Genomic DNA, 25423 nt, shown 5'->3' with positions numbered 1-25423 from the left:
ATTTATAGCTCTCAGGGTCAGACGGGCTCAGTTTTTTTGTATGAGGGTGGGGCCACTCCAGATTGTCCCTATGTAAAATGGGGATGAAATCCTTAAACGTTCATCCCTTGGACTCTGTGTTTAACATTCCTGTGGCTCCAGCAATTTCAGACCAAGCTTAAAAGCCACAAGCTGTCGATGGCGCGACGTGACCATACTGTAGATCCCTGCACTAATGTAGCAAAGTTCCTCTGCAGTGCCTTCGCATGTGATGTACACTGAAATCGTAAGATATCTGCATGTTTACTTGTGAATTTTCTTGTGATCGGAGCGTATGTTCATCCTGCTGTTTCTGTTATTTCTGTATTTTATAATGAGTGGCGGTGAGGGATAAGACAATGCTTTGGACTTGTGTTTATAACAACTACAAGTGTCTTAACCACCTGTTCAGCCTTTCTCTGTTCCTAGTTGCCAAGTGGAAAAGAAGGACTTTTTTTTAATGCCATCTGGACTTTTTCTGTTTACTCTTATCGGTCTACCGCCGTTTAGGTTGACACTGACTCTTACCGACTCTTCCTCCTTGTAATTTTGCATGTGTGTGCGACATCTTTTTCCATCTTTGTCTATTTTGACTCCTTCATTTCTTTCAGAGAGTCGTGTGAGTCGGAGGATGCTACGAGTCTACCATCTTCATATCCGTCCTCACCTACAGAGAATGGCACACTGCCCACAGACACACGGAGTCGGCCCAATTCCAAAAGCACTTTAGAGGAGAATGCCTATGAGGACATAGTAGGTAAGCGCGCTGGTTCACTGGTTTGAAAACAGGACTTTCATTTCGCTTAGACCCCCCACTGGTTTCTGACCTGGCTCACTCTTGTATACAGTTTATAGCTCAAATGATGAGTTGATTAGTAGATCAACAGAAAATACTGTCTTAATCAATGTTCTTCATAATTGAATAATCAACACATTTTTGATTTCAACTTCTTGAATGTGAATATTTGCTGGTTTTCTTCATCTTCATCTACGTACCTTAAGTAAACTTCATATCTTTGTGTTTTAGACTGTTGATCGGACCCAACAATATATCTGAATGTGTCAGCTTTGGCTTTGGGAAACTGGGGGTGGACATTTTTCATTATTATTTGATATTCGTATCAGATATCCAGAGAATAATGGGCAGAATAACCAGTAATGATTGAAATAATTGTTAGTTATAGTTCAGTTTGATTTTAGGCATTGGTAATCCGTGAACAGTAAGCACATGCATTATGTGGTTACTGTGAATGCAACAGTGGCCATAGAAGTCAGTAGTCAGATGTTTTAGTGAGAGTGATAGCCCCCTGCAGCATGGCTTAAAGTAATAAGAGTGTGAGGGTAGCTCCTCCTGCTTTTGCCTCGTGTAGAGGTGTGGGGTATAAAAAGTCTCAGCGTGGGAGCAGTCAATGAACACTGAGCCTGAGCATGAGATTAATGGATAACATGTGGCTGTATTGGTTGTATTTTACAGTGAAACTTGTCTGGTTGTCTACATATTTCACACTGCTATCCAGCTCTCCGCTAACACAGTATTCATAGAGGATGAGCACTGAAAAACTCTCACAGTAAAACTCTTTGTTCAGAAAGATATTAGAATCAATAATAGCCACAATTGTGCAGCTCTAATATCAAACTTTCAGTGAAGAAGATCTTTATTTTGTTTGCCAAATTCTGATTGTTGAACATCATCCTTGCACATTGCTCCCTTTTAGCCACACGTTTTGTATCTCACTGTGACTCAAATGTTCTCTGAGATAGTGTGTGTATGAAATTCTGGACATGCTGGACGGCCAAATTCCTTTCCACTAGCAAATGACCCCAGGCCTTCTGCCCAGTCCAATTGCCAGTTCCCCCAGTGCATACTTAATGTGGTGGAAATGTGTGTCAGTGTGAGTATAGTCTCATGATAAAGCTTGGATTTCAGATGCAGTAAAAAAGGTTTTACACTCGGAAATATTTTTCATGATAGATGCTCAGTGATGACCAAATAAGGGCTGATGCAAGTATTACATTACTACTTGGTATTTCTACAAGTAGCCATGTTGTGTCTGAATCAGTGATCAGTGTCCTGCTCAACAGCATTTTTGTTCTTTTTGAAGCTGAGTATGTGCAGTAGTCTCAGAGAGAGAGCGTCAGGGCATGACTGATTTTCATGTGAATCCCAACAAAACCCCCATTGTTCGTCCAGCAGTTTGCAGTTTGGAGACGCACCTTTGCCAATCTCTGTTCGTCCCTGACAAAGACGCGGTCTCTGAGTATGTTTGAAATTGCTCCAGCTATTTGCAGCTATTTCCAACAAAGCTCAAGCAGTAGCAGTAGTGGTTTTCACCGCCACTACGCAGTGGTTTACAGGTCAGACGATCCCTGTGAGAAGCAGCCACAGAAGTAAATGAGCCATATTTTGGTCCCTCTGAGCCCCTATTTTAACAAGCATTTCATACAGAGAAGTCCCCACACGCTTCCTGAACTCCACAAGGACATCTTGGCTTCACTCACAGCATTTGGGTTTTTGGCACCTGTGCTTGATGCCAGATGTTTACCTTAAGAGTGCAAGTCATTTGTAACCTATGCTACAGTGTTACTACAAATGCATGACATATTGTGATATTAGTGGACATGCTTTTGCCTAGTGTAGTTGATTAATGGATTGTCAATGACTGATCTGTTTACAGTCAGATGAATCACACCCTGTGACACCATGATTCAGCTGTTACACCACAGAGCCCCAGTCTTATTCAAGCTCCCAGCTTTGTGTTACCTTCCCTCCCGAGTTGACTCAAGTGTTGTCTGCTCTTACTCTTGTGAATCAATCTGTCTGGTACACGTCATGAACAACTCCATTTCTAATAAAATTACACTTAAGTAGTTGCATGCACAGTTTGACCTGTGATTTTGTTATTCTTCGGTGCTAAATATGCTAAAAAAAGCTCCCACATTTCTCCAGTGTGGTCACAAGCAGCTATCTGTATGGTTTGTGGTGCTGCCAAATGTTCTTACTAAACTGTAACCTATTTTTTCACATCTCTGTTTACGACTTAATGGGGGAGCAGTGCCACTATTCTGTTGCTCGCCACTTTACAGGGCAAGCTGATACTGACTTTGTTCTATAGTTTGTTCTTTGTCTTGCCCTGCCCAGAGACTCCATTGTGGACACAGAAATGTACAATCACAGCGTGCAGCCGAGGTGTGTCCACTCCCTGCATAATGCTGTTTGTCTGGGGGTGTGTTACAGAGAGATCTGGATGTTTGTAATCAGAGGAGTAGATTAGTACCCTCCAGTACATAAGCAGCTATACAGACATATCATTTTCCCAGCAGGCTCTTATTACAGTCCTGCTTCAGTTTAATGGAGTTGTAGCACAACGTGGGGTCAGACTAAGCCCTCTTATTCTGCTCCTCAGCTTTAATGATGCACACAAAATCACTAAGTAGGCTAATTTACTGTGTGACACAACATAACACTCTAATGATCCCAGGCAGTGTACATTGTTTGTGTATGGGTGCATGTGCATGTGTGTATGTACCTCACAGAGGTTCAATAATTAACCCTAAAAATAGATAACCGAACAAAGCTCTGCCTGTAGGTTGATCTTGGGCGTTTTTAGAACACACGCTCATTGTTTGGCATGCTGAGTTCATCGGGTTTTCCAGCAGTATACTCAGTTAGAAGGAACAAAGCTACCAAGTAGATTTTTGTTCTCTCCTTTCTACTGACAGATAACACTGCTTTTCTTTCTTTTAAAAGTTCCCCTCACGCATTTCGACGCCATCTGGCTCTGTTTTTATTCTGCACTGTGGTTTCTTCACTTTCTCACAACCTTTTTCAGACCCTGCCAAAAAGCTATTCTCAGAGCAAATGTCTGAATAGACATGGACTGTGGTGTTACACAAGTTTTCTCTTTATTGAAGTTGGCCCTCTGCCAGGTGACATCAGTGAGAGCAGAGCAGTGCTCTGTAATGTTAATTTTCTTTCCTTTTCTGCTATCATTTATTGGCTGAAGTACATCTATAGATCAGGAGCAAAGTCTGTGCTTATTCTAACGTCTTAAGGTAAAGGATTAGGGTTAGGGTTAGGGTTTTTAATGTTCATGTCCTTAATCGACACTAGTCTGGGTATAAACTAGGTTTATTAAACCTCATCGCTTATGCCTTACTTGCAATTCCATAGTATGTTTAAGTTCATAGCATGGGATTAAAAATGTTATTTTTTCATAATATAAGTGTTTTGCAAATCAGTTTTTCTAATAAAGAAAAAAATGTGTGCTGCAAAAGTTATTATAATCATAAAATTGTGCATTACAATAGAACTCCTCAGATTAGTTGCACAGTGTTATTGTCGGAGTGACAGTCTAAGAAGATGACTCTCCTCCTCATCTCTCACAGCAGACAGTTAACATGCCTGAACAATGACTCACCAGCAGTGTTGTGTCCAGAAGTTTCAGATGGGCCTACTGGGGCCTGTGGGGCCCAGTGCCAACAGTAACTGTTTTGAAAAAAGGCAGTTCACTTGAGCCAGCTGGGAGTGACCTTTTTACTTACCTTTCTGGACTCATCTCTTTTCAGACTAACCGTAGGGCAGCCCCCTCTTGTGCCCCTGACACCCTTTACTGCCCTGTGTTTACACATTCTCGCCCCACAACCTTGTCTGTCTTCTGTCAAAAACATCCTCTGTTCATGGACAGTTGCTGGCTTGACATTGAATACTTACTTCATCCACACAGAGAAGGAGAACCCATACGAGGATGTTGACCTGAAGCGGAAGAGTTTGGGTCGGAAGTCTTGTCTGGTGGAGAGCAACAGATCTTGGACCACCATGGACAGGAAGCTGAACTCTCCACCTCAGGTAAGTCATGAGCCTGTTGGGATCAACAACACTGTTCTCCTGCAGTGAACAAAACACATATGTTTTCCTGTGGTAAGGTGAATTCTCTCACTGGCTGTCAGTGCTGAATCCTGGACAAGATCTCTTAAAGAATCTCACACCTCATTTGTAGCACTACAGGAAACGATATGTTTAGACCTGGAGATTCTCCACAGAGAGGCCCATCTGCAGATGTGGCATTGTTGCTTCAACGCAGGAGCACTTGTCTCACTATAGAAAGAGGACCACGGTTTCTGGTGGTTACAAAAAGTGTGATTTCATACTCCAGCAAATACTCATTAAGCAGCTGCTTTGTCAAGAATACAACAGAAGAGCAACTGCATGTATCATGTTGTTTTGATAAAGAAGTGAGACTGTATTTTGCTTTTTCCCATCATGTCATGAGCAACGGTAATCTGATTTGACAAAAAAGATGGGAATAGTTCTCCACACAACAGCAGGGCGCAGTAGAATTTGTTCCTTGCTGGGGAGTATGTATGTGTTGAACCTGTCACCTGCAGCTCTTCATCTAGCAGCTCACTGTGCCTGCTCCTTCTTTTTACAATGTACTTTACCTACAATTTTTAAAGTTCTTCTTCTGGCATGGATTAAACCTCTAAAAACTAATCTCTGTTCATCAGAATTGCACGCGAACCTCTGCTTGTACGCTACACAATGACAAGTGGTAGTATAGGAGTAATTCAGCCATACATGTTTGAACTGGAAACCTTTTATGCACACATCATGCTTAGGTAAGCAGGTTGAATCCAGTGCAGAATTGACGGGCCCCACCTCTAACAATGAAAACTGCTAAGGGTTACCATATAACTTGAAGGGAAATTTCTTGAATTAATGCACAGGGATAACTGTTTATAAAAACATGCAAATTAAATGATTTGTACCAAACCTTCCTCATTCTTTTCTCTCTGGCTAGTTGCCTTCCAAACCCAGCAGCCAGTCCCTTCGTCTCTCTGGTCCTAGTGAGAGGAAGAGCCACCGGATATCACAATTGTCCAAGCGCTACAGCCACGATGAAATGCTGCTTCTCCCCCAGCTGGGTGTATCAACTTCACCCTGTGGCCTGCTGGATGACAGCTTCTGTAGCACCAGCGATACCCTGGCCTCACACAGGCACTGGAGGATACCTAAGGTACACACTGCTAGATCCTACACAAACACCTACACTAAGTCCTTGCAGAGCTCTGACTGTGTTCTCTTTCCTGTCCTGCTTCAAAGACCAGCTCAGGTTTCTGTAGGGACCAAGTCAGAGCAGCTCTGGATCACTTGTAATTCCTCAATTTTCTCAGGAAAAGATGTTATTAAAACACTGTCCCTCAGTGCGTGTAATTACTGCTTGGGTTTGAGCTCTCGTGGTACCTTTTCTCAATGCTCGATGCTCTTCAGTTGTATTTTTTCAGCCCTCAAAGCACAGTACAGTATTACTTTTGGCCAGGTACACCCTCTTCTTCTATATTTAGGATCAAAAGAAACCCAACTTCAGATTCCCAAACTGAGAATTCCCTCTTTCATCTGTTTACAGCTGGTGCAGAGGATCAACTCCATTTACTGCACTAAACGTGGGAAGAAGAGGCTGAAGAAGCTGTCCATGTCCAATGTTGAGACTACATCTCTGAGAGGTAAGGGCTCTCCTTATTCCCTTTATCCACTGGCCAGATAAGTGAGTAAATATTTGTGTCTCAGCCACCCACGTAGAGTTCCTGCTGTGTCCTTCTCATGACATAAGCACATGTTTGTGAAATTGCCTTCTGACCTGTTGAAAACTTTCTTGTCTGTCTCATGTCTGCCTGCAGATGACAACAGTGAGAGTGAGAGTGACTCTGATGACAGGTTCAAAGGTCAGTGACCGCAGAATTAATTAGCAAGGGTTATAGGTGCTACACTTGTGTGTTAGGGCTGTTTTTCTCACTGCTTGTGCAACAGTTTTGTGTTCAACAAGTGACCCCGTGTGTCTGGACAGACCGCAGAATTGTAACTGAAGCATTTGCCATGTGCACGGATTATCATTAGACCATACAACATTTATCAAATGTCTAGATTCAATGACAGGAATGTATGGTAATGTCATTTGGTGAAGTTTTCTCTGTTTTGGACACAGCTTTCAGGAAAAGTAAAAGATTACACTGACACATTTAATTTCCCGACTGGAAATGGAAGGCTAATACCCCGTGATTTTGTTTAGACACTGAATTGTGCATGTATTGATATTCGCTTCCCTCCTCAGCTCACACCCAGAGGTTGTTGAAACTGCAGTCCATCCTTCGACGAGCGCCCAGCTACCGCACACTGGAGCTGCAGCTCATTGAGTGGCAGGAAAGAGAACTTTTTGAGTATTTTGTGGTTGTTTCTCTAAAAAAGAAACCCAGCAAAAACTCCTACTCCCCAGAGGTCACCTACCAGTTTCCCAAGGTACAAGCATGTTAGTCATAACTTAATACATCGGCTAAAATGCACTGAAGAACATCTCTAGGGTTTTAAGTGTTTTAGCTCAGGGATTACAAGTCACAAATGCTACACAGCTACGTCACTGCTGACTGTTTTCCAAAGCTTACGATGGGTCAGAGCCACCTTATTGTCATTGTTTAATGCTGTTGACAGTAGGGACTGATTTTAGAAGCACTCCCTGTAGCATGTTGGTGTATTCAAGTGACAACAGAAGGTGGAAAAACACATTTATCACTTTATGGGTTTAAAAATCGACGGCATGTTGTGGGAAAAGGTTGAGCCCAAAGCTTTTTTTTGTAGCTAAATGAAAAGAAGCTATTATTTTGACAGAAATAAACAGATGCATGTTCATAACAACAGAGCTTACACACCACATGCAATAGACAGCAGCGTTCCTTCTCGACACAGTTAATGACAGTTAACTGTTGGACAATTGGAGATGATGATACAGATCAACTGCTGATTTTCAGTTTTCACAATCAAATGTAATCCGGCTAAGTCATATTTAGACAGAAAGATGTAAAAGTTAATGCAACGGATAAAGCTGGGCCGGTGTCATCGAGAAATAACTTGTCAGAACAAGAGCTGATGTACTGTAGGCTTTTCAGAGTTTCGCCGTGGTGAGCTTTTAGTGATGGGTTACTACAGAAGTGCCTATCTTGAAAATGAGGATGATGATGTATTATTTAGGGCTGTGACCCATGCTCATTTTTTAGATAAAAATGTACATTCCTGTGAGCTTTGACGCTTAAGTATACAGGTTGTTGACAATTTAGCTGTAAGGGCAATTAAGATTTATAACATAGAGCTTGGGGAGTCTTGGGAGCCTGTTTATAGTTAAAAATAACCAGGATTCTTTTCTGTGGCAGGGAAGTGTTTTTAGTTATTCAAAGATATATTTTAAAGTTATTTAAGATCTGGTTCAGCAGCGGTGTCCCTTGGGAGAAGTACGTCTCTGCCAGCCAGAGGAAAGACTCACTCTGTTATTGAGCTAATAAGGCCTGGAGGGGGCAAAGGTTTAACCTCGTATGGGAGAAATGTTTGTCTGGTCATCTATTGGTCATGCTGACATTCATGGGGATCTTAAAAAAGGAGGACACAGTTATCTGAAGGAGAATGAGCTGACTCTCCTCTCCTCTCCTCTCCTCTCCTCTCACAGCTAGAGAGGCCCACCAAGCAGATGAGGGAGGCTGAACAGAGACTGAAAGCCATTCCTCAGTTCTGTTTCCCAGATGCAAAAGACTGGAGCCCTGTGTCTGAATACACCAGGTATGGCTGCGAAGGTTCCTAAGTCAGTGACAAATTGGTCTCCAGCTAAGGGTACTCCAGCGATGTAGCATTGCAATTCATAAAGTTGGGTGGACTGAGTAAAAAAAGAATGATCAAAATCAAAGCAGCAGAGGCTGAGATATCTTGACTTTTAGCCCCCAGAGTGAATCAAAAAAATTTCCCCTTCATCAAACCCTCCTTTCCTGGTACACACCCAAACACACACCATTCTGTGACGCAGGCTTTCTGTTGGAAAACTCTCAAGCCCTAATCTCTCACTTTGGAAATCTCCTACAAAGCCAGGACAACTTTGAATGGTCTTGACAGGCTGAGTAAATCCACCTTCAAGAGTTCCCCTGTTGTTACAACATTCAGGATCACCTGCCGCTAAATGTGTAAAAGAACGTTTAGAGTAAATGCTTTCCACACAGCATATTTTGAAACTCTGTTATCAAGGTGAATTTTACGGTGTTGATGCTTATCAACACAGCTTATCATCATGATTATTTTTCACACCTCCATGCTTGTTGCTGGCGTGCAGGATCAAAAATCTGTTATCTGTGAACAACAGCTGTTATACCTTCACCACCAAAAGTAAAACTGGGTCAGACCCAACACAAAGGTGCTGTGCAGCCCTTATTTTGTACTCTATCTTTTTAATTAGTATATGTGTGTATATATGTGCAAATTGTCTATCAAGTGTACACCATGTGTCTTTGTGTTAATTGTCATGCATGCACATTTGCTTTTTTGCTACAGTGAGACCTTCTCCTTCATGTTGACTGGAGAGGACGGCAGCAGGAGGTTTGGGTACTGCAGACGCCTGCTGGTAAGCCACTGTTGAATGCTTCATCCTCTTCTCCCTGTTCACACCCTGCTGAGCCTTGTTTGTTGTGACAGATATGTGAGCATGTGATATGGTTTTCCTGTGGGGCCACTGATGTGTTGCATGACCATCCACTGTGGCAGCAGGGAAGAGAACTTATAAAGCAAAAAAGAAAAAAAAAAAAAGCTGTGCTCATAACTGAAAAAAAGGCAGGAAAAAAGATTCACCCACTCATTATTATTTCTGCTCATCAGTATGAGAGTCATGTACAGGAACTTCTCAGCCTTTGCCCAGGAAATACCTATGGCAAGCAGTAGAAACAGAAACATCTGGAATAACAGACCTTCAAACCACATTGCTGTCTGAGAACAGTGATTTCAGTTACAACAAAAATACATTAAAAGTGGTTTAATATTAAATATGTAAATCTGTCATTATAATTGTATATTGAATTTGATATAATATGTATCGTAGAAAAAGAACGTAAAGAAATGCAGTCGCTACATACTATTTAAATTAGTTTTAATACTGCAAACATTCAGCCTTCATAAAATGCATAAAAATGTAATAATTTATGACAAAAACCCAGTTAGAATTGACTCATTCAATTTAACGAGAGTTTCTCAGGAAAGGCAAGACAAAGAGAAACCATGAAAAATCCAAACTTTGTCATTGTGGAGCATTTCCTCTTCATAATGAGGCTGGAGAGCGCTTTGAAGTTCTCCGTTGAGCTTCCCATTTAGCTTGCGGGCAGAGAGCTTGACTGTGTGGGATTCTGTGAATGTGGTGGTGATTTTGTTTGCCATTTGGTATTTCTGAGTATGTTTATAGTGCTACAGTGTGTATGTTCTCTGAGGTTTACTGGCAGTGTCTTTACCACTGTGCATGCATATGCACTGGATGACAGTGGGACGTTTTGTGAATTCTTTGGCCAGACAGAAAATGTTTTTCTGCTGTGTTGATCTGAGATTCATCTCGATAGCAGCAGATTTTAATGAAGGTAGAGGAAGAGGTGAGCTGCTCTCCTCCAGTAACTTTGTTTCCTCCCTGCTGTCTGACCAGCCGCTGGCAGTAACCGAGCATTCCTGAGGACTTGAATCAAGCTCCACATAGTTGATTTAATCATCCATTTGGAAAAGCAGAGGAGAAACAAGAGGAGAAAATTGTATACCTAATAAGGACAAGTGGATTGGCGTTTCTTGAGTGCTTGTGTTCATTTGTGTCTGTGTGTTTGAGTGTCTGTGTCCTGAGGCACACAATGGTCTATGAGTGTACAGAGGAAGGTAGATAGGATCAGCAGGGGCAGATAAACCACCTGTGTTAGGAAGCTGGCATCCACATGACTTTCACCTCAGATCACAGCCTAGATTTAAAGACTTCATCTACAGTATTTAAACAATTTATCTAAATAGTTCTATTATATACCATTATCATGATATTATCGTATCATATATTTGTTTTTGAATGAGCTGAATTCCATACATTTATGGAAAAATGACCTCTTTCTGCTCTGGTTCTGTCAGCAGACTTTAAACAGCTTTCAGTCTTCCAAAATAACACATCAAGCCTAGTTTACTTGTAAGAGGGAGTATTATTCAGCCTGTGAAAAGAGATGTGTAATTACTTCTGTGGCTCTGGAGGAGCTTTTTAAAGCTTGAAAATTAACCTTAATGAAGTCATCAAGTTTATATCAGCTTGAGTTCGGAGACTGCTGATTTCTAGCAGAAAGCTTGTGTTACAAGCTGGGGGTGTGGTGTTTAAAAGATGTCAGCAGTTACCAGGGAGGGAGGCTCTGACAAAGTTGTATGATGGGAAATGAAGGATCCAGTACTTTGGGGGCTTGACCTATACATGAGCCTGAGGCTAAACCCACACTAATATATTTTCATTTCAAAGCGGCAATCTAAAACGAAAACAATCTCCATCCACCTGAGTGTTTAAGCACCGTTTCAGAAATAACCTCTGTCCATGCTAACACGTCCGAAAAACCATCACATGTATACTGAATATACTAATCCCCTGCTGTGCCGTTTGTGTGTGTGTATTAATGGTTAATGCTCGTAATGAGCACAGCGCCATCGTATGTGTGTGTGAATGGGTGAGTGCAGACTTGTGTTGTGAAAAGCACTTTGAGTGGTCATCATTCTAGAAAAGCGCTTTATAAATACAGTCCATTTACCATTTACAGTCCATGTCGTTACTGATAAGACCCAATCAGGAGGCGAACGTGTTTCTGCTTGGCTACGCTCAAACTTTTGATTTCAAACAGTTTTCAGTGTTTCCAAATGTCTCTGTTTTTGGGGCTCCAAAAATGCCGTAGAGGGGATGCTTGGTGCAAGCACAGCAAAAGTTGTAGGTTTAAAAGGAAAAGGTATGAGTGTGGATGAAGCCTAAAAATGAGGATAAATGTGTTTGTAGACAGTTTTTAATGTGTCCTCTAACACCAGCGTACAACGAGTCTCTGTTGCTTTTTCTTAAAGCCGACTGGGAAAGGACCTCGCCTTCCAGAGGTGTACTGTGTCATCAGCAGACTGGGCTGTTTTGACTTGTTCTCCACGGTGAGTTCATCCTTGCCCGTGCAATGTGCACGCTCACACACAAACACATGTACTGAAGGCAGACAGCTACGGTAAGCAAGCTGTGTGTGGTGTTGTAGCTGCGGTTAACCTGTCTCACAGCTGAAGTAAATGACTTTCAGCAGGCCTTCTGGTGAACACCTGTTCATTGGTAAACCTTCTTTCAGTTATTTTTTTTAACTTTCTGATTTCCCAGAGTAATTGTTTCCTTCACTTTTGTCTCAGTGGGGCTAACACAGAGCAGAGCAGCCACGCTGTTTGACTCTTTCAGCCTTATCTCATTACTTATTAATTCAACCTGAGTAAGTCCAGACTGTTGAAACAAAGTAGCTGCTACATGACCAGAAACTAAAATATTACGGTATATTTCAAAGACGGTGTGCAAATATGTGCTGTATTCATTGTTGAGTAACGGGGGCCTTGTGAAGTTCAACTGAGCTGTGATTAAAGGTGATACCAAGGTTTGGAAAAACATGAAAAATCTGAAACCTGAAAAGAAAAATGTGACATCTGTGCTTCAGTTGTTGAGTTCAAGATGAATAACTTTACCATGTCGATGGATTTTATCTTCTTTATCAAAGTATCTTCTAGCACCAGACTTTGTCTTGTGTTTGTATCATGCAATATTTAGGACTTTCAACAGATGGAAGACTGCAAGAGAGAGCCCGGTGTTGCCATTTTGAGAACAGTGCAGCAAAAAGACAGCAATCTATTTTACAAGTGCTGTCATGATAAAAGACAAAAGAAGCCAGTGTGTGAGAGAGAGAGACAGAGAGATAAACAGAGAGATGGAGAGGACGAGAGATGTGATATCATGTGACCATGAAAACGAGCGATTCTCCAATCAACTTTCCAGACAGGCAGACAGGCACACTGGGTGGAATTTTCCAATCACACAGGCATGGAAAGAAATTCATTTGCTATTTTTCAAATCAGAAAAGGAAAACTGAATTGCTAGTCGTCAAATGCATAACAATATGTTTCCATTAATCGTCGCCATGGTCAGTAACCTTGATGACTGTGCACTTTTTTTTGGACTGTTCATTCAGCGTGGGTAAAACCCAGGCTCTTCTCATATTATTAGACTTGCGTGCTGTTGATGTTAAGTCTGGTTGAATATGTTAAGGAAACTCTGCTCCGTCCTGCCATGTTCAGATCCTGGATGAGGTAGAGCGGCGGCGAGGCGTCTCAGCGGCCTTGGTGTACCCCTTCATGAGGAGTCTGATGGAGTCGCCCTTCCCTGCACCAGGGAAGATTATCAAAGTTAAGACCTTTCTGCCCGGTGCAGGAAATGAGGTCAGAGCTGCTGAAAAAGCAGAAACCAACTGCTTTCTCTCTCCACTTTAATATGCCCATCAGCCTAAATCATGTCCAGATACACCTCTCAGTTAATTAGATCCACAAACTGTGATGACTTCAATCTCACCTTTTTTGTGGTCATTCAGGTCATCGAGCTGAGGCGGCCCACCGACTCCAGACTGGAGCATGTGGACTTTGACAGTCTGTTCAGCTGCCTCAGTGTTCGGCAGGTGATACGAGTCTTTGCCTCGCTGCTGCTGGAGCGTAGAGTCATCTTTGTGGCTGATAAACTCAGGTGAGGCTGTAATGTGTTTTATCAACAGGTGATTATTCCATGGAATAGATCATATCTGAATTTTTTGGTTGTGATAGAAGATTGGCCGGGCGTTTCTGACAAAAATAATGTAGTCTATGGGAGCCCCAGGTACTGAAAATCCATTTAAATTAATTGATATCACTCATGGAGCCCTTTAATAGACCTGAACAGGTCTTGTGTCCACCAGCCCGTCCATTAAGGCTAATCCTAGCTGATGATGGCAGAATTTCATTATCTTTTCTACACACACATACACATAATCGCAGCATTGTGCTATGGTTTTGTCAGCTGGGGCCTAGCAGACGCAGCCCGTGTGGAATTGTTGGATTATTATTATTTATTAGTATCAGAAAGTCAGGCAACAAGTCAGTCTGCTGGCAGTTTTCATCCCAGAAGTAAAGTGGGTCACACCAGTGAGAGTCACTGCCAGAGGACAGTAGGGCGGGGCTGATAAGATCCGAAGAGTCTCCAAGGACGCAGTGTCCCAGTCCGTCCTCGCGCTACAGAAAAGAAAGTACTTTTAGAGCATTGGAGGCGAGGGTGGAGTGGGAGGAGATTTGAGTAGAGAAGTAATCTCTCCATGTATCAAAGCCCAGTTTAAACAAACATCAGTGGGGGCAGTGACTGTGAGGAGAAGGAATGCACTTCCTGTGTGCGCGACTCTGCCCTCTGTGATCTGTGGCTCGACTGTCACCATTTGACTTATGATGCCACGTTCACTCCCTACGTATGAGCTACGACACTCTCTGCATCCCTGGAGGAAATTGGCCTAAGCTTATTACCAGAAGTGATGATATCAAGGCACTGGGTGGGAATCATGAGGTAACACATGATGCAGTACTATCATGAAATACTGGCCAAGACAGTGATGGTATAACTACTGGGCAATTCAGGGATTTGGCAATGCAATGTCTGTGTGTCTGAAAAGATAAACATAGTTCTAGAAAACAAGGCTCAGTGATATACGTAGTACATCACTCTTTACATTACATTAATGCTGTGGGTTTTCAGACAAAATTCTGTGTAACAAAGTGCATTAATTCATGGCTTTGATGATTCCCTGCCTTTCCTTCTGCTGCCACCGTGTCTCAACAACTGTTGGATAGATTGCAATGAAATTTGGCACAGACATTCGTGTTCCCCTCAGGATGAATTGTAATAACTTTGGTAATTTCTTACATTTTCATTAGCACCATAATCATGTCAAAATTTAAATTTATGGCCAAATACCTGGAAAACTAAGGGCATCCCAATCAGCATCACCTGTACATTTTGTAGTTAGCACACTAAGATGCTGAACATCAGTTCTAAGCAATATTGTCATCACGAGTCACCATTCAAATTTAGTTTGGCCGAAGGTTAAATTACAATGAAGCAGAACAAGGAAGGATACATAAAGTACAACTTCAGACTACAAATTATGATGCAGAAAACTGAAATAACTACAAAAAAGAAAATTACAAATGTGAGTTATATAATTTTGCGTTTTAAATATGCAGTCGTGCTTACTGTATGATCTGCTCAAGCCATTTGTGTGGGTGTATTTAAATGTGGAAGCCTGCATGCATACATGCAGAGCTTCAGTGCTTTGGTTTCTTTTAAAAACAGTGACAGGGCCTCACTGCAGCATTAATGGCAATGATAAAAGTGCAGCTCCCTCCGGGGCTCTGGTACATAATCCATTCCCAAAATACCCCGCCAGCATAACATGATGTATGTTTCTTTCCCTTGAAATGTATATCCAGTACAAGCAGGAAGTGAGAGGAAACGCCATGTTAGGTAGTCGTTTTCTGTGGGGTCTCCTGTTGCTCATTTCTTCGGTGTGTTACATTGACTTACTTAACTGTTGTAATATTACACTGAAAGCTTTGTTGTTTTTTCCAGAGAGGTTCTTGCCTCCACACTACAAGTCTGCACAGATAATTTCTTTGAAACTGATCATTCACCAGCCGATGCCTGTAAAAACAAGTTGGATGCCTAATCAGATAAATTCATCATCAGCTTATCTGTTGCTCTGTAATTGCTTAACTCGATTGACCTGCAGATGCTAGATTAGTTTTTGTCAGTGCTGCAGACTTATGTAAACAGCCTCTGTCTGTCCTGAGGTTAGAACTGAGGACAGTTACCAAAGAAAATGTGCATGTCTGGATTTATCTCTTGGCATGGCAGAGAAATACTCTTAGAGTAAAAGTGTTACTGCATATTGCATCTAAATGACTTTCCCTGATGTGGCTTCATTGTTGAGATGATTGAATCCCACCATCTTCCCCGCAGTATTTTAATCAGAATTGCCGCGCTCAAACTCAAAGTGTGAAATGTATTTGATTGCAGCGATGTCCCTATACTGGAGGTGGATGAGTGAGGTAGCGAAGAAGAAGAAATATAATGAAAGATGAGATGTTGCTGTCTGAGCAGAAGACAGGAAGAGTAAAAAGCAAGGAGACTGTAGAGAGAACAATGGCTTCTCAAACCTTTTCTCATGGCCATGGTGAATTAATCAAGCTAACTTTTGTGTGGTGCAGGAGGCTCCTTGGGTTTCTACACTGACGCTCTCTGGTTTCCCCTTAATGCTGTTAATTATGGTCCATACCTGCGCCAATGGCAATGGCAAAATTGATATTTAAACTGCATAATAAAGGACACCACAAACTAACTCAACATAGCGGAGTCCTTTTTTACTTTTGGAATAATCCAGTGGTCCTAAAGTGAGTTAGAGGTACTAACGTGTTTTGCAGCTGCAGTATTCTAAGCGGTGACTGTAATCATCAGACAGGTAGAATTCTTGCCATTGCTGCTGGCATTTTCCTAATCAACGAGTATGATGGAGTACTTGTTTGATTTTGTCCTTCGTTATTCTCAAAAACTTTCTCTGACACGCTCTGCTGAACTGGCGTGAAGCCCAAACCGCTTTTAACAACTTAACCGGTTTCCCATGTGGTTTTCAACTCAGAGGTAGAGTGACACCCACTCGCTGTAAACATGTGAAATGTTTCTGTTTCTCAAAGAGTCGAGAAAGACTTGGCCAGTACCGGAGCCCAACCAGCTGATTTTTACATCAGTGTCATTCTCGTGAATGTTTACACCCACATGTAAGACGCCCATGCTGGAGACTTATATACAAGAACACCTGCACACATTCATCTGCTCTCTAGACAGCGGTGATCAAGCTCAGACATTATTATGGTATTAATAAGAACACGTATAGAGTTTCCCATCAGGAAGCCATTTCTCATTGTAAAATGGCTTCTGCTCTTGCCTTCTGTAGAGCCGGAGAGCTGGTGGCTGGAGATCCTTAAAGACAGGAAGTGAGGGAAAACCATTTGGGGACTAAGGGAGCAGAGAACATTCTGCTAGAGGATAAAAATACACCATGTGCAGCTTGTCATAGGAATCTTATAGGTCTATATGTACTCTGCTGCATCTTTACATGATTTCTAGGTGTTATTTTGGGCTTGGAAAGAGCTTCAACAGGGAAGAATGGTTTTGTTGAGCTTTGCAGCACAGCTGGTGTCTGACAGCTGTGGTTCAGTATGCTCTGTGTCTAGTCCTCTTTGTCCTCTGTCTGTGGAATCAGTCTTAGCCGTGCCAAGGCTAGAAGACACAGTGCAGTGCTTTAGTAGCGCTATGAAGCATGCGGTGATATAGGCTTTTGTCTCCCTTCCTCTCTCCTTCTCAGACACTGAAAGTTTCCCTCCTTCTCTGGGCTTCTCAGACTAAGCCTCTCGATCCCATGTTTCCTGGAGTATCTGCCAGTTCAGCCTCACACACATTAAACCCGGCCTGGCAGACCTGCGAGAGCTAATATGTCAGGATTAACTCCTGAACCTCAACACGTAACAGCTCTGAACAGACCTCTGCAGAACTTCTTCTGTTCCTGAGTGGAGTCATACATTTCTAAGACTTTTAAAAGTGTTATCAGATTCTAAGTTATCAAAGTTCAAAATTCAAAGTTTGAATCTTAGTTTATGCTTACGCTGTAATAAGCAGTAAGTAATGGTAATTCTTACCATTGCAATTTAAAGGAATAATATTATTAAATATTAAGGATGAAAGGTTCTGTCCCTCAATCTTTGTATCACCTTGCTATGTTAAAGTCTTATTTTCCAACCAATCTACACAAATCTGGTTGCTTAGGATTTCCAACGGTTGTGCTCTGTTTTGTTTTGAGCTACATGCTAACATTAACATGATAACATGCTCACAATGACGATGCTAACAAGCTAATGTTTACCAGGTTTACCACTTTAGTTTAATATGTTAGCATGCCAAAATGTGCTAATTAGTACTAAACCCAAAGTACAGCTGAGGCTGATAGGAATGTTACTAGTTTTGCAGGGATTCAGTCGTAAACCAAAGTACTAAACATTTTATGGCACTCCATCCAATAGTCGTTAAAATATCTGGACCAGAGTGGTGGACCCACTGGCCAACTGACAGACCAATATTTCCATCCCTAGAACCACTCCTCTTGCATGGATAAGGACCACCATACAACATAATCCAATCTGATACAACCACATTGCAAACATGATACTACTTATCCAAACCCAAAACAATAAAGCATCATCAAATTCAGAGGAGACTAAGGTTTGTCTAAAATCTCCCCCTGCTGACGCTGTCTAATTAAAATCTTTCATTCAGGATATTTAATTCTTTGTTACTTATTTATTTTTCTCAATATTAGTCGATACTCAAGCCAGAGAGTATTTTCTTCTTTTTTATGACCCATGTGTGGTCTGAGGAGCCAAAGTTTTGGTCTGGATCTAGCGGGAATGTCCCTCTCTCTTTCCAGAGTTGAATGGCAACCTCTGTTAGTTTTTCTGTTTTCATTGCAAGTTCATCCTCTCCCAAGGGTGTGCGGTTGGGGAATGAGTGTAATTGATCCTTTCGGTATCAGTAGTGTGTAGGGCCACGTGTAGCCTGTGGCGAAGGTTTTCGGAGATCTGTGCCCCATCACTCCCTGTTGGAACTCGTCAAACTCAGGAGACGGGATCTGTTAGGAATTATAAAGCCCTCCTCAGGCAAATGGAAATCAGACCGGCCAAAGTAAAGCTGCAAGTGCTTCATGTTATGAGTGAACTGGAAAAGGCCTAAAAAGACTGAGCGCTGTGGTTATTGTAGCCTTTGGGTTTTTACTGGTGTAATTCTATTTTACCCTGTCAAGAAAACACATTTTAATCTTGGCAATTTGACTCATGGGAAGTGAAGATGAAAAGGCCTGTAGCAAACATGTACCCTGAACGAATGGAGTGGAAAAGCTTGCTGGAGCTCGTCATTGATCGCAGCAGCAGATTGATTAGACTGATCTCTGCTCTCTGTATGCTGTTCCAATATGTAGTTAAAGTTCCTGAAGCTGAACATCAGTGTGAAGGAGTTCACTTAAAAGGGAGTAACTTGTGTTTACTTTGACGTTCTGTGTGCTGTTGATGACAGTGACCATGGAAAACATTCCTCATTAAAAGTGTATATATCTCAAGTGTGGTGCCTTTGCATACCATTTTTGATCCCTGGGCTTGTTCTTGATCCATACTGATTTAGTGCTACACTGTGTGTGTGCGTGCGTATGATTGGACCCACAGTTTATTTTCACTCTCTTTGTGTACATGGATTGGACAGTATGTAGAGGACAGAGGGGAGGAGGGTCAGCCACTGTCAACAAGCCACGGATCGTGAGAAAGACGGGCTGCTATTTGTGATCTTGATTTTATACCACAGCTGTCGGAGTTAAACCGAATTGGTGCTTTTTTTGGTATTGCGTCAACAAGCCTCCAGCTTAACTATAGCAACATGTCAGAGTCACGCCACCCCTGCAGACAAAGAGTTGTGTCACAATAATGCATTTTTATTGGGCTCACTGATCCTCGTTGTGGTTTGTACTGTAGGCAGAAGTGTAATGGAAGATGAGCTGCAGGAAGAACAAAGTGTCAGAGCCAGAGAACATAGCTGTTATGCCTCATATGAAATAACTGTTTCAAGAAAAGGGGATCAAGTAGTTATTTAACTTGGGAAAAAAGCTTAGCAAAATAAATATACTATTTGTGCTCTTATCGTTAAGTATGAAGCCCAGTTAATGATAATGAGTGAAACATTTTGTGATGTTCTGGTTTGTTTGTTTTTTGCTTTGACTGCAGTAGCTGGTATTTTTAGGAAAACATTGTTACCATTTTAAACCACCACTCCCCTTTCAGTCTGGAAAAAAAACATGTGCCCTGTTTTGACTGTGTTCAGTTTAATCTGGTGTGGCCTCTGCAGGGCGTTGTTGTGTGAAGGTGACTGATGGTGTGTGTCCTTTTTTTTTTGTCTCCCATCGTCAGTATCCTGTCCAGCTGCATGCATGCAGTGGTGGCGCTGCTCTACCCCTTCTCCTGGCAACACACCTTCATCCCCGTGCTGCCAGGCTCCATGTTGGATATCGTTTGCTGTCCCACTCCCTTCCTGGTGGGGCTGCTGTCCAGCTCTATGCCGAAGCTGAAGGAGCTGCCTGTGGAAGAGGTGAATACCTCGTCTCTGACTGTCTACCTCTGAGTGCAGTTTCCTGTCCAGAATTTTACATTTCAGTTCGATTTCTCCTACATTCTTCATGCAGATGTCCCTGATTTTTCTATCTCTGTCTCTTTGTTCTTGTCTTTATCTAACTGAAGCCTTTTTCTTGAAAAGTGAATATTAGTGTCCTGGATGACAGATTACAACAATATAGTTTCAGAGTTATTCCATTATAAACTGGCAGACTGTGTCTGTTTGACCTCCTCTGCCTCTGGTCTTACTATGTGAAGGAACCAGCCAGGTGACCTTCAACCAACTAAAGAATTCAAAGCTGAGGTCACGTTCCCTCTATGAACAGAACAACTTAAAGGTGCACTTGTTGTTTTTTGGCCACCTGGGGGCACAGGAACAAGCTGTAAACACAATATCGACCCTCTTATGAATTGCAGATTTGGGAGACCATTATCTGTTCTTACCACTTTAGTCAGCACAGTTGACCCCTGTCACGTTACACACTGGATCCATTGTTTATCTAAAAATATTGACTGGTGCAGAAAATAATAGATTAATAATAATAATAATAATAGATTATTCAGTGAATGAGATCAATGTTTAGTAGCTGTGCTTATTCGTCAAAGCTAAGCCAAGCCTCAAAAGTATTATTGCCCTGAAAAAACCTACAGCCAAAGATCTCTTGCCTCCTTCTCATTCTATTTTTAGCATACAGTAAATATTTTGGCAGCAGCAGCCCAGTGAAGCAGTGTCCTTGATCAATCGTACAGGTATTAGGTTTAGATGTGGTTTGCTGATGAACATTTTTAAAGTTTGTAGCTTTGGCTACATCTATACGTATCTCTCAGACTAAGAAGTGATTTATGTGAAAAGACAATGAGAGCCACAGTTAACTCGACCTGTTAATGAGCTGTCAGCAACATCTGCTGTCTGTTTACATCGCTCATCCTGCCGCTGATTGACTCATCAGAACATAACAACACAACAAACATTCTTCTTTAAAAAATGTGTTTCATATCTGAATTTTTTTGTGTTGTAGCTTCCTTGAAGGTGACGGTTATTTATTCGATGAAATAAATAAATAGTTCTGCTTGTAAGAGATAAAAGAAGAGTTTACAAGTGAAGGTTCCCGGATTTTTTTAATTAGTTCTGAATAATGATGCGCTCTTCTTTTTCCTTTTCTCAGGCTTTGATGGTTGACCTGGGAACTGACCGATTCATCCGACAGGTTAGTCTGTTAACGTATGAAAAAAAGAAAAAAAACTGACCTTAAAGCGAGACTATATAACTTTTGCTCAACAGTGGGACCACTGTGGCTACAAGTGGCGATTACAAGATTATGACAGTTTCCTTTAATTTCCCACATTTACTGTAATTTTCTTGAATCACTTTGTGAACCTGGCTGGAAACTTCTTGTGCATTTCATCCCTCTGTCTAATATGGGCAACAATGTGGAAAAAACATCATAATGGGGCCACAAGCAAAATTACAAACAAATATGTCTCCTGTGTATAATTATCATTTTAACTCTCTAAACTGTCACAGTAATGTATGTTACACAGCAGCATCATCTATAAAAGGTTTTCTAACTAAAGTCAGGAAAATTCAGCCATCAAAAGTTACTGGTCACACCAGACCAAGTAAGGCTGAAGCAGCAAAACTCCTTCATGTATTAAGTTGGGTGACTGTGGATTTTATTGCTGATGAATTCAACTTTTCATTTGTAAGAGGAAGATTGCGTTTTTTTCATCTTTCCAAAGTTACATGGTCTCACTTTAAACAGGGTTGTACAGTGAAACATGCGGTTCTCTGTGGTAAGTCTGAGCCTTTGAAACATATTCTCCAAACATTGTTGTTTATCACTGGTGACTGCAGTGTTTTCGGTTGTTTATAGATGGACGACGAGGCCTCGCTGTTGCCGCGGAAACTTCAGGCAGCTCTCGAGCAAGCGCTGGAGCAGAGGAATGACATCATCAATCAGGACTCTGACAGCGAGTCAGACGAAGGTGAATAAGTGACAAATCATCTCTTCCTTCCAAGACAGATGTTTTCATTGTTAATTACAACAGAACAGTTTCTGTGGGAGGACATGCTCAATCCATGTCTCTGTGAAACTCAGTGGAGATGACATCACTGGAGGTTAAACTGAACACTACTCAAGACAGTGAGTCACAAACGATCACCTTAGAGTTGAGAAACTTTGAACTGTTACCCTGAACCAACCGCAAGTTGTCCACCTATGAGAAGAAAAACGTCAGCAACAGTCGAAATCTAATTCCAAAGTTCAATTAGTTCAATTTAGTTGTGTGTTGAATCCATAGTCTAGCTTGTGCTCTGTATCTCCCGTATGGTCTAGCAGTTAGGATTCCTGGTTTTCACCCAGGCGGCCTGGGTTCAACTCCTGTTGTGGGAATTAGGATTTTAAGACGGTTTATCCCCAGGGGATCAATAATAGGTTTATTTGTGAAGCACTTTTCAAAACAACAGTTACAAATAAAGATAATTAAGAAAACCTGATGTAAGGTTTCATATCGTTGCCTAAATCAGGAAGAAAACCAACATGGGGCAGACTTTCTGTCTCTGCTTTCCACATTCTTCTCCAAAATAAAACTTGCAGCTCACACTGTGTTACTGCGCTACATCTGCCACATGTCAATCACAACCTGTTCTCGCTAATGTGCAAACCAAAGCAAGACACTCGCGCTGCCTGTAGTCTGTCAGATTTAATGGTTGTTTGAGCCTGACTTTACATATTACTACCACACACAACGATTTCCAGGCCTGTGAGCCGGCCATGACACCTGACATTTATTGTGCAAAATAAGCAATATGAAGGGAACGTAACAAACACCAACAATAATGTAAAACAGAAAGGGAATGCAGAAGAAACCACAGTCACGTTTGTCCTTTGATGACTCTTGCTAAAGCCCCACAGATTCAGTTCTGCTTGTGTCCATAGTGGGGATTTTAGTCTTTTTTCAGTAATACTTACAGATTCAGTTCATATTCTTTCAAAGCTTCTTCACTCAAACCTTCACAGTGAGAGTCGTTTCTCTTGCTGTGAAATTTGCTCACAGTTTCCAACAGCTCAAATCTAGTTTGATACTTTTGACATACTGACAACACCATTAAAGAGGCAACCACTTTATTATTATTTCTTATTTTGTGGTTAATTAGATTCAGGCCAATTTGGCTAACCACGCATTATGAGGCACGTCCCTGAATCTCCATGCAGTTAACAATAGCTGGTGCTTAATTTTTATTACTTATATGGCTTTGAGCACTGAGCCAAACCATGTATTCTACTTTAGTCTGACTCTGGCGGCTCTCAGGCTACTTTAACAACTATCTGACTATCTCTTGGAAAATGTCAACATGCCATACTGTGTGACACGTCTGTTTTATTACTTCATTATGAACACTGATGTAAGTGATATGAATAATTGAACTAAGTGCTTCTCCTCTGTGTCCACAGAGTATAACTCCTTGAACAGCCTGGTGTCAGAGGCCTTCATCCGCTTCTTCCTGGAGACCATCGGCCATTACTCCTTGTTCATCACTCAGAATGAGCGTGGAGAGCGCGTTTTCCAAAGAGAGGCCTTCCGCAAGTCTGTGGCGTCGAAAAGCATCCGACGTTTCCTGGGCGTCTTCATGGAGTCTCAGATGTTTGCCGGGTTCATTCAGGATCGGGAGCTGAGGAAGACCCGGGCTAAAGGTAGACTGCGCCTCTCTGAGTGTCAGTTGTTTCCATGAATGTCCTCTTTCTTCCTTAAAAGTTTTGTTGAAAAGTCTTTTCTCTGTGGATTTCCACCCCTGCACTGACTCTAATACAAACTGTGCAGGAGGAGGCACTGCGGTAATACTGATCTCTAGTGGCTGAAGTTATCATCAGCATGTCTTCTCACCACATCACTTGTCTTGGCAGACAAAAGTCATAGTGACTTCCTGGAATCCTGAGATGATTCACCGGTTCTGTGTTTTGTTTTGTTTTTTCGTTTTTAATCTGTTGTACTGTCCTGTTGACAGGTTTGTTTGAGCAGAGGGTGGATCAGTATCTGGAGGAGCTGCCAGACACAGAACAGAGTGGCGTCAACAAGTTTCTGAGAGGCCTTGGTGAGTCCTGCAGCAGACACACAAGGCTACACTCAGTTTCCAGAGAGAGAGTTAAAAAAAACATCAAGCAATTTTAAAATCTGGGAAATTTCTAATAGTTATTTTCCAACTGTGTTTAACACTCTCATTCTGCAAGATTAGATCACACACAACTCATTGTTATTAATGTTATCTTGCCAGAGGGAGCTACGCATCAATTTTAACAATTGTGCCTCTCATTTTCTCATTATCTAATGTGATAGAAGTCATCAATCTAGTCCTGATAAGTCTGTCATTAGTTCATAATAAGGTGGAAAATGCGTTTTGCTTATTGTGACTTCACTTGGATGTTTGAGCTTCACTGTGCAGAATGAAGTGTGCTCATCAGAAGGCTGTTTTTATGCAAATAATGATCCAGAGCAGAGTATTTTCCATGTCTCTGAGCGATTTTATTAGGAAACCTCACACTTAAGCAGATATTCAGACACAGACTGCAGACGGATGAATTGGGGTTAAATCAGATCAAACCTTGTGTAATCTCAGCCTGGATTAATCCCCATATTCAGTATAATAACCTGAATTGGATTTAACCTCTCAGATGTTTGCGATGCGTTTTACATGATTTAATTCATTTGTTTTAACTGTTTTCAGGAAGTAAAATGAAGTTTCTCCACAAAAAGAACTGACAGGAAATCATCCAGTCATACAAGCTGAAGGCCTGGCGTGATCCTTACTTCTTTGTCTTCTGTCAACATTTTTTTTAATGTAAACATGTACATATTATTTCACTGTAAGCTGGCTGTGATACTCTTCAGTGTATGTTTATAGTACCTTATGAGATAGTGATAGCAGGACGGTACACAGCGAGTGAGCCGTAGAGTAACCACTGATGTCCAGGTGTGCTTGTGAAGAGTGTTTTCAGAGTGTGTGAGTGTATGTGATTTAACATGGGCATAGATGTACAGTTCATATGTTTTCAATTGTGCATTATTTCACCACAATGTTGTCCTCTGTTTAAGGAGTGTAAAACCTATTCGCAAACTGTACATGCATCAAGACAATGAAGAAAATGATTGTAACTCTTCATAGAGTCTTTTACAGTCTTTTATTAAAAAAACTAGTTAAAATGCTTCAAATGGCTGCGTTTACTGTATTGAGTTTACCAGTTACATACGGGTTAAATATTGTTGCTGGTTAAAGATCAG

At 41.5% G+C, this 25423-nt stretch overlaps 1 protein-coding gene across 2 annotated transcripts in view; it reads left to right on the top strand.

The window, feature by feature from the left end:
• dennd2b (DENN domain containing 2B) overlaps window positions 1–25346 on the top strand; it is a 47956-nt gene extending 22610 nt beyond the window's left edge. For both annotated transcript variants that reach the window (XM_041933050.1, XM_041933041.1), the window contains exons 4-20: window positions 630–775; window positions 4743–4864; window positions 5817–6032; window positions 6423–6519; window positions 6694–6738; window positions 7125–7309; window positions 8505–8614; window positions 9374–9443; window positions 11921–11998; window positions 13172–13312; window positions 13462–13610; window positions 19946–20123; window positions 21313–21354; window positions 22021–22132; window positions 23602–23841; window positions 24153–24239; window positions 24870–25346. In XM_041933050.1, the coding sequence (XP_041788984.1) occupies window positions 630–775; window positions 4743–4864; window positions 5817–6032; window positions 6423–6519; window positions 6694–6738; window positions 7125–7309; window positions 8505–8614; window positions 9374–9443; window positions 11921–11998; window positions 13172–13312; window positions 13462–13610; window positions 19946–20123; window positions 21313–21354; window positions 22021–22132; window positions 23602–23841; window positions 24153–24239; window positions 24870–24904 (2053 nt within the window). In that variant the 3' untranslated portion in view covers window positions 24905–25346. The remainder of the gene's footprint in view (window positions 1–629; window positions 776–4742; window positions 4865–5816; window positions 6033–6422; window positions 6520–6693; window positions 6739–7124; window positions 7310–8504; window positions 8615–9373; window positions 9444–11920; window positions 11999–13171; window positions 13313–13461; window positions 13611–19945; window positions 20124–21312; window positions 21355–22020; window positions 22133–23601; window positions 23842–24152; window positions 24240–24869) is intronic.
• The last annotated feature ends 77 nt before the right edge of the window (window positions 25347–25423 follow it).

The sequence above is a fragment of the Chelmon rostratus genome, chromosome 1 (genome assembly GCF_017976325.1).
Source record: "Chelmon rostratus isolate fCheRos1 chromosome 1, fCheRos1.pri, whole genome shotgun sequence".
NCBI lineage: Eukaryota > Metazoa > Chordata > Actinopteri > Chaetodontiformes > Chaetodontidae > Chelmon > Chelmon rostratus.
The sequence above is the reverse complement of the archived record's forward strand: the minus strand, read 5'-3'. Positions and strand labels throughout refer to the sequence as shown.